Source organism: Neomonachus schauinslandi, chromosome 8 (genome assembly GCF_002201575.2).
Source record: "Neomonachus schauinslandi chromosome 8, ASM220157v2, whole genome shotgun sequence".
Lineage (NCBI taxonomy): Eukaryota > Metazoa > Chordata > Mammalia > Carnivora > Phocidae > Neomonachus > Neomonachus schauinslandi.
The window spans coordinates 106,082,488-106,094,082 of record NC_058410.1 but is presented as its reverse complement, the minus strand read 5'-3'; the positions used below and the strand labels follow the sequence as shown (position 1 = coordinate 106,094,082).

At 59.0% G+C, this 11,595-nt stretch overlaps 1 protein-coding gene across 3 annotated transcripts in view; it reads left to right on the top strand.

Moving 5' to 3' along the window:
* Positions 1 to 10,150, top strand: part of SLC29A1 (solute carrier family 29 member 1 (Augustine blood group)) — a 13,780-nt gene extending 3,630 nt beyond the window's left edge. Inside the window, exons 1-14 of one of the 3 annotated variants that reach the window (XM_021691985.1) lie at positions 100 to 178; positions 2,423 to 2,532; positions 3,688 to 3,770; positions 5,753 to 5,834; positions 5,942 to 6,144; positions 6,235 to 6,374; positions 6,678 to 6,812; positions 6,915 to 7,012; positions 7,165 to 7,243; positions 7,714 to 7,811; positions 8,030 to 8,138; positions 8,385 to 8,470; positions 8,869 to 9,068; positions 9,433 to 10,150. In XM_021691985.1, coding sequence (XP_021547660.1) covers positions 3,742 to 3,770; positions 5,753 to 5,834; positions 5,942 to 6,144; positions 6,235 to 6,374; positions 6,678 to 6,812; positions 6,915 to 7,012; positions 7,165 to 7,243; positions 7,714 to 7,811; positions 8,030 to 8,138; positions 8,385 to 8,470; positions 8,869 to 9,068; positions 9,433 to 9,544 — 1,371 coding nt within the window. In that variant the 5' untranslated portion in view covers positions 100 to 178; positions 2,423 to 2,532; positions 3,688 to 3,741 and the 3' untranslated portion in view covers positions 9,545 to 10,150. Of the gene's footprint in view, positions 1 to 99; positions 179 to 2,422; positions 2,533 to 3,624; positions 3,771 to 5,752; positions 5,835 to 5,941; positions 6,145 to 6,234; positions 6,375 to 6,677; positions 6,813 to 6,914; positions 7,013 to 7,164; positions 7,244 to 7,713; positions 7,812 to 8,029; positions 8,139 to 8,384; positions 8,471 to 8,868; positions 9,069 to 9,432 lie in introns of those variants that run through there. The other 2 variants (XM_021691986.1, XM_021691987.1) reach the window with 2 other exon arrangements.
* Positions 10,151 to 11,595: the final 1,445 nt, after the last annotated feature.

The window sequence follows — 11,595 nt, the reverse complement described above, 5'->3', positions numbered from 1 at the left end:
GGGGGGGGAAGCGTACGCGCGCCGGGTAGGGGGGAGCGGACTGCGGACGCGGGCCGGGGCGGGCCGGGGCGGGCCGGGGCGGGTCCAGCGGAGGGCGGGTTTGAATGTGCTCCGGCGGGCGCGGGAAGCTGCCGAGAGGGCGCGCGGATCTCGGCGCCGTAGGACTCTTTCCTAGCAGGTGCTGCCCGGGCCGGGGTGCCGGGGGGTCGGGGAGGGGAGGACCGGGAACCGCCGGCGCGTAAGGCGCCTCTCCCCGCCGCCCCGAGGGCAGGGAGGCCGGGCCTGGCAGCTACGCGGCGCGCAGAGGCGACGGCGCGTGGGGCCCCCGCTTCCCCCGCGCCGAGCGTGCGGAGCCGCGCTGCACGTGGCGCGCCAGGGTCAGGGCGCGTGGAGACTCTGCGGAGATCGGGACCCGAGCGGGTCGTGGGCGGCCTGGCTCCTGGGCCTGAAACCGGCTGTCGCTGAGCTGACCTCCGCAAGGGGCGGGCGAGTAGATGGGTAATCTCGATGGATCTTGTCTGTACAGGAGAGGGGCCGCGCCGGTAACTGCGCTGGGTGGGGGGAATGGGCATGCGGGCACGCGGCTTGGAGGTGAATGAGCTGTCTGTTCCTGGCCTCCCCTTCCTGGGCGCATCCTCATTTACTCCCAGAGATGACCCTTCCTTAACTCAGAACCTCTGGTTTCCTTCGGGCGGGGTGGAGAGCAGTGGTGGGTGAGGGCTGGTCTCAGCCCTGCCCTTCACCCTTCTTGGGGCGGCCCCTTTGCCCATTCCTCTCGGTAACCTCCCACTTCTGCCTGTTGAGCTCTCCGTGCCAGGATGTGTGTGTTATTGGAGGGGGGAGGGGGTTGCCTTACACGTGAAGCTCTTGTCAGGCTTGAGATGACCTCAGCCCCCACCCTATTTTCCCCCTCATCTCCCAATATACGGGGCTAGCTGAGAAGCAGCCTTTATATCTACCTCCCCACCCCAGAAGAAGGCTAGAATAAGTTGCACATTGAGTTGGAATTCCACGCACCCCATTCACTAGCTCTGTGACCTTAGACAAGTGACTCAACCTCTCTGAACCTCAGCCTCCCCCATCTGTTCTATGGAGACGATTTAATACTAGCTTATGGGTGGTTGTGAGGGCAAGAGGAGCTATCTGCACATAGTGCTGGCCCCACACGCAACCCCAGGGAGTAGAGAATTTGATGCTACCGCAAAGGTGTGTCTAGAATCTGGGGTGCATGAGAGGTGCTGGGGGCCTGGGGATAGGGAGGTGCTCAGTTTGTGTGGTGTTTACTTTCAGGGCTCCATCCTGGCAGGCCAGGGCATGGCTGGAGGGACAGCAGGTGCTCTGAGCTGGGATCAAATCCCTGGTTGCTGCTGGGCAAAGGCAGGCAGGAACAAAATACCTGGGCTGGCCAGCTGAATGTCAGGATGTGGGCAGAGGGGAGAGGCTCCCCTGGAGTTGAATTGTGCCCAGGACTGAGGTGGGGATGGCTGAGAACAGAACTGGGGGAGAGGGCAGAAATGAATACTTTCCCAAGCCTAAGGCAGATTTTACTAAGGAAGGGGAGATACTCTATTCTCTCCACCCCAGCTCCCATCTGGGTTGAAGCTATACCAGTTCTTTCACTGCCAGGAATCTTGCCTGTGGGGGCGGGGGGGTGGAGCACGGGGTGTGCTGAGGTGTGAAGCTGGGAGATCCCCTCCCTAATACCTAATAGAAAATCTGAGTCCTGAGCCTTCTCTGCCTACCCCCCAGGGTAGAGCCTTCTTGCCCCCATCCTTCTTGAAAACAGAAAAACTGTTGTTCACCACTCTGTCCATTCCCCAGTGCCTAGAACAGTGCCTGGCTAGCATGCAGAGGTCCTCAGTCAATATTTGTTGAAAAGATGAATGGAAGAAGTCCTCTGCCTCCATCTGGAGGTGTGTGGGTGTGTTCCTCCTGTCCCCGCCCTACAGCCCCCTACAATCCACGTGTGGGCTGCGGGGCTGGGGGGCTGAGGAACGCCTTTGGAGAGTCTGGAGTTCACCCAGGGAGGGGTTGAGAGGAATTATGGGGAAGGGTAGAGAAGCCCATTGAGGGTGTTGGGGGTCCCTGGCGGTATGTGTCTGCCAGTCTCAGGCTGGGACCTGGAGCACTGGTAGTACCTGTGAGTTGCCTCACACCCTCAGCTCCCCTACCGAGACTGCTGGGTGGCTTATCTCCCAGGCTATCTACAGGAGCAGTTTTTATCTCGTGTGTGTGTGTGTGTGTGTGTGCAGGGTTCTCTCCCCATAGCAGTTTTTATCGTGTGTGTGTGTGTGTGTGTGTGTGTGTGTGTGTAAGAGGCTTCTCAGAATGGGGCCGATCCCTCCCACAGCAAGGCCTGCAGGTGCAGGGTTCTCTCCCCATCCAGCCTCTGCCACTTTATTAATTCTGGACCCTTACCCAGGGGGAGCCCATGGACAAGGCCTGCTGCCAGAGCCTGAGCTAGGACCACCTCCCAAGGACTGCCCAGGCCCCCTCTGCTCTGACCCTTCTGCTGGCAAGTCTGGGCATCCGGTGAGTGCGGGCCCCCCGGGCCCAGGCCCAGGCGGGTGGGGAAGCCAGTCCTCACCCCAAACAGCAGACCTGGTTCCAGAGCTAGGCCCGCACGTGGGGGATGCGCCAGCACACGCCTGCCTGGCTTTCCATGCTATCCAAAGGGAAAGCTGTCTCATCTGGTGCCAGGGTGCCTCTCCCCTACACGAGTGGGAAGCAGGAGGGGGATACTGAGGGGGGAAGCTAGGAGCTTTAGGTCAGGCCTTTGCCCCTACTCCTCCAGTCTTCCCTTCAAGTTTGGTCTCAGAAAGGGGAAGAGGACAGGGGCCTGGGAGTGAGTCAGAGAGGAACCGAGGGGGGATGGGGTTACCCTGGTGCCAGGACAGGGGAGGGGCAAGCTTAGTTGTGGGAAGGGCTGTGTCCCCACATCGTGGTGAAGCGTTTTCCTAGAAAACTGGCCAGGACTAGGAAACCCTTGGGCAGTGACTGCAAAGGAAGGTTAAAGCGCCCCCGGCACAGAGAGGCTGGGGGCTGGGGGGCCTCCAGGAGGGGGCAGGCTCTCCAAGTCCACTCTTGCCATGAGTGCAGGGGCCCCCCCCAGAGGGTGTGAAGGTCAGAGGTGCAGAGAGGGACCTGGGCGTGGGGTGGGGTGCGGGGAGGCATCTCTGGCTTTAGTCCTTTATCGCTGCAGCTGCGGATGTTTGTTGTCTGCCCTCCCTCCTCCCCTCCCGCTCCCTCTTTGCTCTGACTCCTGTTTCCCTCCTCCTGTCCCTCCTTCCCCCCCCATTATCGCTGCAGTCCCTGACCCCTCTCATCCTCTTCCCTTCCTTCTTTGCCAGTCCTTCCCTCCCTCTCGCTCATACTTCCTCCTCCTCCTCTCCTGCTCGCCACTCTCCTGTTTCCCAGCTTACAAACTGCTTCGGCTGCCGGATAAAAATAGCGGTGGCCAGGCTGGGAGCCAGGTAGCGCCTGAGCAGGCAGGGGGCCCGACAGCACTGGCTGCAGGGGTCAGATTGAGCAGCCCCGAGGGCCAGGGCCGGGGGGGGGGGGACCTTCTGGACTCTTCAGTTTGCCCCCTCTGTGTGCCCTCCCCACCGCCGCCTACCCCACAAGAGTCTAAAGAGGCCTATGAGGAAGCAGGGCCAAGACGTGGCCTCACGCTGCTTCTGCCCCCAGCAAGCGCCAGAAGGAGGGAGCTCTCAGCCAGGCAAACCCAACGCTGCCGTCACCATGACAACCACTCACCAGCCTCAGGACAGGTACGGGGACCTGGGCTGGGCATCCAGGGGGGGCGGACATGGGTCTCCAAGGGGCTGGGTGCCATGTCCTTTGGAATTTGGGGTTTCCACTGCTGACTGGCCTTCCGGCAAAGTAGCTGTGAGTCAGGTCTGCCCGAGGGGTGGGGGCCGGGTGCGCCTTAGCTGGGGTGCCTGTTGGAAGGGCCAGGGTGGGTGGGTGGCGGCAGCCCCTCCCTGGCCTCTCAGTGTTTCCACTGTTGCTCTCCAGCCAGCTAGCAGTTTCCAGCTTCTCCTCCCATCACTCTGGGGAAATATTTGGCGGCACCCCTCGTTCCAGAACACATCTGGCAGAACTGCCCTCTTCCTCAGGCCTGGCCTTGAGCCTCTGCCTCAGATGACCCTGGCCCACCCTGGTCCTTGAGCTGACCTCGCTCTCGCTTCCCCACCCCTGGAGCCTATAAGCTCCTTTAGGTTAGACCTGCCACCACGATCACGCGTATGTATTTTGTGGGGGAAGAGGCTGTAGCTTGGTTGAAGCTCTCTAAGGAGTCTGGGTCCCAAGACAGTTGAGGAAGCCATGCCTGCGGTCCAGAACTCCCTTCAGCCCAGGCCCCCCACCGCATCCCCTCGCCCCTGCGCATCCCGTCTTCCTCTTGTGCCAAAAGACCGCCAAACTAGGCCACTTCTGGCTGTGGGACCTCTCTCTCTGCGACTGTTTGCCACCTGTAAAATCGGGGTGGGGTTTATTTGGGATGGGAGGGAATTTAAGGAGACCTAGTAAGTGCAGGCCCCAGGTTGGGTCGCTCCCTGTCTCCTCCCTTCCCAGGCTGCCTGTCCTGTCAGAGCCTCACCCGTTGGTAGCAGTTCTGGGAACCCCTCTCCCATCTCCATGCACCTTGGTCCCGTCACCCAGCCCTGCTCTGACCATCTGTTCTGGGCAGCCTCGGCCAGGGGCTTCTCCCTTCATTCTGGGCCTCTGAATCAAGCCCTTAGCTGTGTTCTTCAAGGTCATGAGGATATGAGGTGCGGGGGCGGTGGGGGGCTCTGTAGTTGAATGGCTCGGGCCTCCCCACTCGGAGCACTCACCCGGGCCTTTCCTGTGTGAGGCCAGGCCCTGCGCTCTGGCCAGACCTGTTTCTTCCCTGCCTTGGGCTTTGTCCCTGCCACTCAGTGAAGAAAGCCAGCGTGGGCTGTGGGTGGGCATGGCAGACACATCCGGAGACCACGCTGGGAGGGCCCAGGGCTGCCTGGGGGAGGCTGGCCCATCGCACACAGGCCCTGAGGTGTACGGCTTGGGGGCAATGCCCCGGGCCAGCCGAATGGGGCGGCACTCATTTGCTCTCTGTGGCCCACATGACGTCCAATGGCCTGTTACCACCTGGCCTCCTCTATGTGGTGTGACCTACAAAGCTAGTTTTGTCTGGGCCGGGGGAAAAAACAGCTCCCTCACTTCCCAGCCACCCCAAGTCACCCGCCCTCCTGTCTCACTAGGTCCAGAGTGGTCTGGGAGTTTCCTGACCTCAGATTCCTCTTTGGGGAGCCACACAGTGCCTGCCCAGACGGCATAATCACTTCCAGCCTGCCCAGTGGGGGTGGAAGACACTTTCTGTTTGCTTTCTCCTTCACCCGCCCACCCCCAGCCCCTAGCAGGATTTCCAAAACCACCTCCGGATGTGTGGGTCACACTGGTTCCCAAGCCTGCAGGGTCCCCCGAGTCTTCGGGGCTGAGAATCAAGGTCCTGTTGGCCATGCCTTTCAGTCCTGTGTCCCTCCCTGGCCCTCCTCCTCCTATGGACTTGTCTGCCTTTTTCCCTATCCCAGGACGCTTTCCCTTTCCACGTAAACCCGTAGGAAGACTCAGGCACATGGACATAAACACGGATGCCTGTGTCCTGCGATGGCTGGAGAGCCCGAAGGTTGAGGAGGCAGGAGCTTTTAGGTTTGATCTGGGAAGGAGGGGGGGATGGTGGATCATTTGGCCCCTTTTTCTCTCCCATCCTCAGGTACAAAGCCGTCTGGCTTATCTTCTTCATGCTGGGTCTGGGGACGCTACTCCCATGGAATTTTTTCATGACAGCCACTAGGGTGAGACTCGGGGACCTGGGCTCCAGAGGGCATGTAGGGCCTGGCTGCTGTGTCCTCGGGAGTGCTGGGAGAGAAGTCTCAAGGCTTCTGTCTTGCAACCCCCACAGTATTTCACAAACCGCCTGGACGAGTCCCAGAATATGTCCTTGGTCACTGCCGAGCTGAGCAAGGACATCCAGCCCTCAGCCACCCCCACAGTGCCCTCCCCAGAGCGGAATTTGCTCAGTGCTGTTTTCAACAATGTCATGACGTTATGTGCCATGCTGCCCCTGCTGTTCTTCACCTGCCTTAACTCTTTCCTGCATCAGAGGTGAGCGCCTGGGCCCCTGGCCTGACCCCCCGATGCCTCTCTCTCTCCCTGGGCTGAGCCCCCGGCCTCACCGCCCCGGCCTCTGGGCAGGATCCCCCAGTCTGTTCGGATCCTGGGCAGCCTGGTAGCCATCCTGTTGGTGTTCCTGATCACTGCTGTCCTGGTGAAGGTGCAGCTGGACGCCATACCCTTCTTCATCATCACCATGGTCAAGATCGTTCTCATCAACTGTAAGTGGGGCTGGGAGGGGGCAGAGATCTTCCCATATCCCCCCACCCTTCCTTCAGACCCATAGTCAGCCAGGAATGGAGCCCCTTCCTCCCCCCAGAGGAAAGAAATGGATGCCGTGGGCGGTCCGGGCTCCAGAGGCCTGAGCACGCACGAACCAGGGCTGGGAGGCAGGGCAGAGAGGGCTGTGTTTGGTGTCACGACTCCACCGGGACCCGTTTTCCCACGGGCCTCCAGCCACCCGCAGTGGAAGCAAGTCCCACTCTGCTCCCTCTCCCCTGCTGATGCCCACCTCGTGCCCCCAGCGTTCGGTGCCATCCTGCAAGGCAGCCTGTTTGGTCTGGCCGGCCTCCTGCCCACCAGCTACACTGCCCCCATCATGAGTGGCCAGGGCCTGGCAGGCATCTTCGCCTCGGTGGCCATGATCTGTGCCATTGCCAGTAAGTATGGCCACCTGTCTGCCTGCCGGCCTGGTTGGTGGTGTGGGGGAGGGGAGGGGCAGGGGTCGGGACAGTCTCTGATCACTCACATGCTCCACACAGGTGGCTCAGAGCTGTCAGACAGTGCCTTCGGCTACTTTATTATCGCCTGTGGGGTTATTGTTTTAGCCATCATCTGTTACCTGGCCCTGCCCCGACTGGTAAGCAGATGGAGAAAGCTGGATTTGGGGTGGGGGTGGGGAGTCCAGGGCTCCAGACCAGTGGTGTTCTGGGACCCAAACCTGGCGTTGGAGGGGGGAATTCTGGAGCTTCCACCTCTGAATCCACCTCCCTGGTGTCCCTCACTTGGTAGGAATTCTACCGCTACTACCAACAGTTCAAGCTTGAAGGGCCTGGGGAGCAGGAGACCAAGTTGGACCTCATTAGTAAAGGTCAGAATAGCCTGCAGAAGCTGGGGTGGAGGGCGGCCTGCCCAGCAAGGGGCAGCCTGGGTACAGAGGGCAAGAAGGAGTGTGCTGTATTGGCTGGCAGGGATAAGCCAGCAGCCAGAGGGACTGGGGCTGGGATGAGGGGGGAGCAATAGGAAACAAGGCCGGGAGAGGTGAAATGGGGGCAAATGCTGGATGCCCTTGAACATCTGAGGGCAGTGGGAAGCAATTTCAGATTCTTGTAATAGAACCTGAGGCTCCTGGGAGAGGTCAGGACCCCTGGGACTTGTGATGTGGGACTTACAGGTCTGGGAGGGCTGGGCTCGGTGTTAGGGTGTGGCTGTGTCCCGGGGCAGGGGTCTCCACCCCCAACTAACCCCAGCCCTTTGGGGGAATGTTTCTGTCATCTCTTACTGCTCTATCCTCCCTACAACGTGATGCTCCCACAACGTGTCACCCCCACCCCACCCCAGGAGAGGAGACAGGAGCAACCAAAGAGGAGTCCAGAGTTCCAGCCCCCAGCTCTCAGCCCACCAACAAAGGCCACTCAATCCGAGCCATCCTCAGAAATGTATGTGGGACATGGGTGTTCTGCCCTCTGCCCCTTACCCTCTTTTTCTCTTACTTTTGCCCCTCCCGACCCATGCGCTATCCATCCACTCCCTTTCCTACCTGAGACTGGCCACTCCCCTGGATTCTCTGTGTGTGTGTGGGGCGGGGGGGGGCGGATTCTGGGCTCTTTGTTGCACAGCCACCTTGAAGACGCGGGCCTGGGTCCCTTTCCTCCAGATCTTAGTCCCGGCTCTCTCTGTCTGCTTCATCTTCACGGTCACCATTGGGGTGTTTCCCGCCGTGACTGCTGAGGTCCAGTCCAGCATCGCGGGCACCAGTGCCTGGGGTGAGGACACTGTGGGTTCCCAGGATGGGAGCACACCGGGGCTAGAGCAGGTTTGGGAGTGGGGGGCAGGGGGAGCCTGGGCTTCCGTCTCCCCAGCTAAACTCTCCTGGCCCATTTGCCCTTCCCTGACCTGGAAGCGTCTTCTCCATTTTATAGCTGGGGAAACAGCCCCCGTGAGGGTTAGGGTTGCTGAATCTGCCTCTCTGGACCTAATAACCACCCCTGACTCTACTCTTCTTTTTCCAGGAGACTACTTCATTCCTGTGTCTTGTTTCTTGACTTTCAATGTCTTTGACTGGCTGGGCCGGAGCCTCACAGCTGTATTTACATGGGTAAGTGGAAGAAGGAGACGCCCAGCCCCTGTGCGAGGGAGGGCAGAGTTCAGCCTGAGACCCAGAAAGGGAACCAGGAAAGTATGGTGATAATGGGACCATGCTTTTTTTTTTAAAAAAAAACAACAAGACATAATCTATGTGTACTAAGTCATACAGATCTTAAGCGTACAGCTTAATGACTACACACACACACGCACACGCACGCACGCACGTGCTCCTGTATAATCACCAGCCAGGTCAAGCTACGGAATGTTTCCAGCTCTCGAGATGGCTCAGCCATGCTCCCTCACAATCAGTATGCCCGAAGGGTAACCAGATCCAATTCAGATCCTGAGGGGCCCCAAGTGGAGCGCTGGGGGCCAGCCCAGGCTGAGGCACCACCTGTTCCTCCGTAGCCCGGGAAGGACAGCCACTGGCTGCCAAGCCTGGTGCTGGCCCGGATGTTGTTTGTGCCCCTGCTGTTGCTATGTAACGTCCAGCCCCGCCGCCACCTGGCTGTGGTCTTTGAGCACGACGCCTGGTTCATCGTCTTCATGGCTGCCTTCGCCTTCTCCAACGGCTACCTCGCCAGTCTCTGCATGTGCTTCGGGCCCAAGTGAGTGGGGCCCCTGGTGGCATTAGGCAGGGTCTAGAGCTCCAGTGGCGGACAGCCCGTGGAGGGGGAGAGGGCAACAGGAGACTCCCTGATCCTGGAGGGGCATGTAGGTGAAGGGGTCGTGGTGGAGGGTGGGGCACCCAGGGTACCCAGGTGGAGATGCGGGAAGGTGGGAGACAGCCCCCTTACGCATTCCCCCAAGAGGCAAAAGCCAGATTGGAGGTGGGAAAGTAGGATGGGCCTGGGGAGCAGCAGAATTCTGTGCTCAGGCAAGTCTCGCCATCACAGATGCTCTGTGTGGGGAGAGCTGGGCGGGGGCTGGGGTAGGGGCCATTCTAAGGAAGCCTTGCCCTCCTGCCTTTAGGAAAGTGAAGCCGGCTGAGGCAGAGACAGCTGGAGCCATCATGGCCTTCTTTCTGTCTCTGGGCCTGGCACTGGGGGCTGTCTTCTCCTTCCTGTGCCGGTCTATTGTGTGACCGTGGATGGATAGAAGGACTGCACTGACCACCTGCTCCTGTGCCCTTTCTTCTCCTTCAGGGATGGGCAGGGGTGGTCTGGAGGTTTTCTCTTTTCGCCAGCTTCTGCTTTCTCACAGCCTGTTCTGGGCCTGGGTGTCCAGGCCCTGAGGAGGGAGCGTCTACGGATGGACAGTGGGGACATTGTGAGCCTGAGGGTCAGAATCAAGGGAGGGCATGCAGGCTGTGCATCTGCTCAAGTCCCCTTCAGCCACCACCCCCCTGCACTTGGCTCTGACTGATCGCTGCTTGAGCAGGGCAGCAGAGGCTGCTAGGCTCAGAGAGAGGGTATGTGGGTATATGTGTGTGTGTGTGTCTCTGTTCAGCATATATACCAGCAGTGGCTTGGGGCCGGGACTGTCTGTCTAAGGTCCCGTATGATAATATTTCCATATTCTCCCCGTGTGCCTCCTCCGCCCACATTTCCATGTCCCTCCCCTGTTCCCCCTGCCTTGTTCCTACCAATCATGCACCTTGTACAGTTGCCATTTAACTGCTTTTTTTTATATTCAACAGAAACCAGGTGCCTTCTGAGGCTCTCTGATGAAATAAATTTTTTTTTTTTTCTCCACGGCTCCCTGTGTCCTCCAGCCGCAGCTCCTAGAGAGGGCAGCAGGATGGCAGCCTGAATCTGGGGGATGAGCATGACCCAGCTGAACCCTGGCCAGTACCGTGCCCGTGTCCAGTGGTGGGGGGGTGGCGGTTAGTCCTCTTAGCCTCAGTGGGGCTGCAGTGCCCCCTGCTGGGGCCACAGAGGAGGGACAGGCCTGGAGCCGAGACTGCTGGCTGAGACTGAAAAAGGCCATTTTTTCTTTGCTGCTCAATTCCTTCTTTCACAGGACTGGGGGTAGGGACAGTGGTCCGTCTTTCTTTTGTCTTCACTACCACCCTCACCTGTCCTCACCCCTCAGCACCAGGAATAAACCTGCGACCATGGTCCGCTCCTCCCCGCCATGAACATCCCCTCCCCTGCACTCCCACACCTCCAGGCAAGAAGAGGCTGCAGCCCCACCATGTCCCCTACCTGGCACTCTGCCCTGACACCTGGGGAACACGGGGCCTCTGTGTCCTTACATGGAAATGGGGCCCCTTCCCCTTTTCTTCTCCAGCTCTCCTAGGGAGGGGTCTGTGGGACTGTAAGAGTGGCTCCGTGGAGGGAGCCGGATCACTGGATCCCCTTCATAGAAATGACTCTTCCTGACTGGAAGTGGGAGTTCTGGCCACTGGGGCGGGGCGGGGACAAACGGGGACACACGCACACACGCACACATGCTCACACAAAGCCTCACTAATCCCTGACCTGCAGATAGCTACAAATTGACACCTCTGTCAGGGCTTTTGTTTATCAGTTTAATTTAATTGAAGGCTTCAGGCCTCATTAAGGGCTCTTAGCACATTTTTAAGGCTGTTTGATGAGCTCTGAAGTTCTCAGGGGGTAGTTAAGCATATCATTATATGGAGAACTGGAGTCCATAGACTCCAGGGGTACACGTCAAACCAAGGTTTATATCCGAGGTTGGTGGAAAATAAGATACTCCTTTCCTATCAGATTCAAAAGCAGGGTTCCCTGAGTATGCCTCAGCCTTTGCAGTGCCCTCTGGCACTGAGGCTGAAATAAATCTGTGCTTTTCGTCTTCTCTCCCTCAGTCCCTCTTGACCTTCCCATGGTACCCCAACCTGAGAGTCCTATTGGGCCCCTTCCTTGGCACCAGCAGCCCCTCAGGGACGCTGTGTTTCTTCCCTGGGTTCCTTCCACTGCCTTCTGCCTGCTCTTTCAGGACTCCAGCCCAGGTGTCCTTCATTCCATCCCACATATGGCCACAGAATAATCCAAAAAACTAACTGATATGCTGCTCTCTCCAGAGTATGCTGAGCATTTCCTGATTTCCCAGCAATGACAGCTAGTTTATGCAATTCCTTCCCCTTCTGTGCCTCAGAGCTTTTGAAACTTAGTGACCTAACTTTTATCATGACCTTGACCACACTCCAGCTACCAGACAGAACTCTTGTTT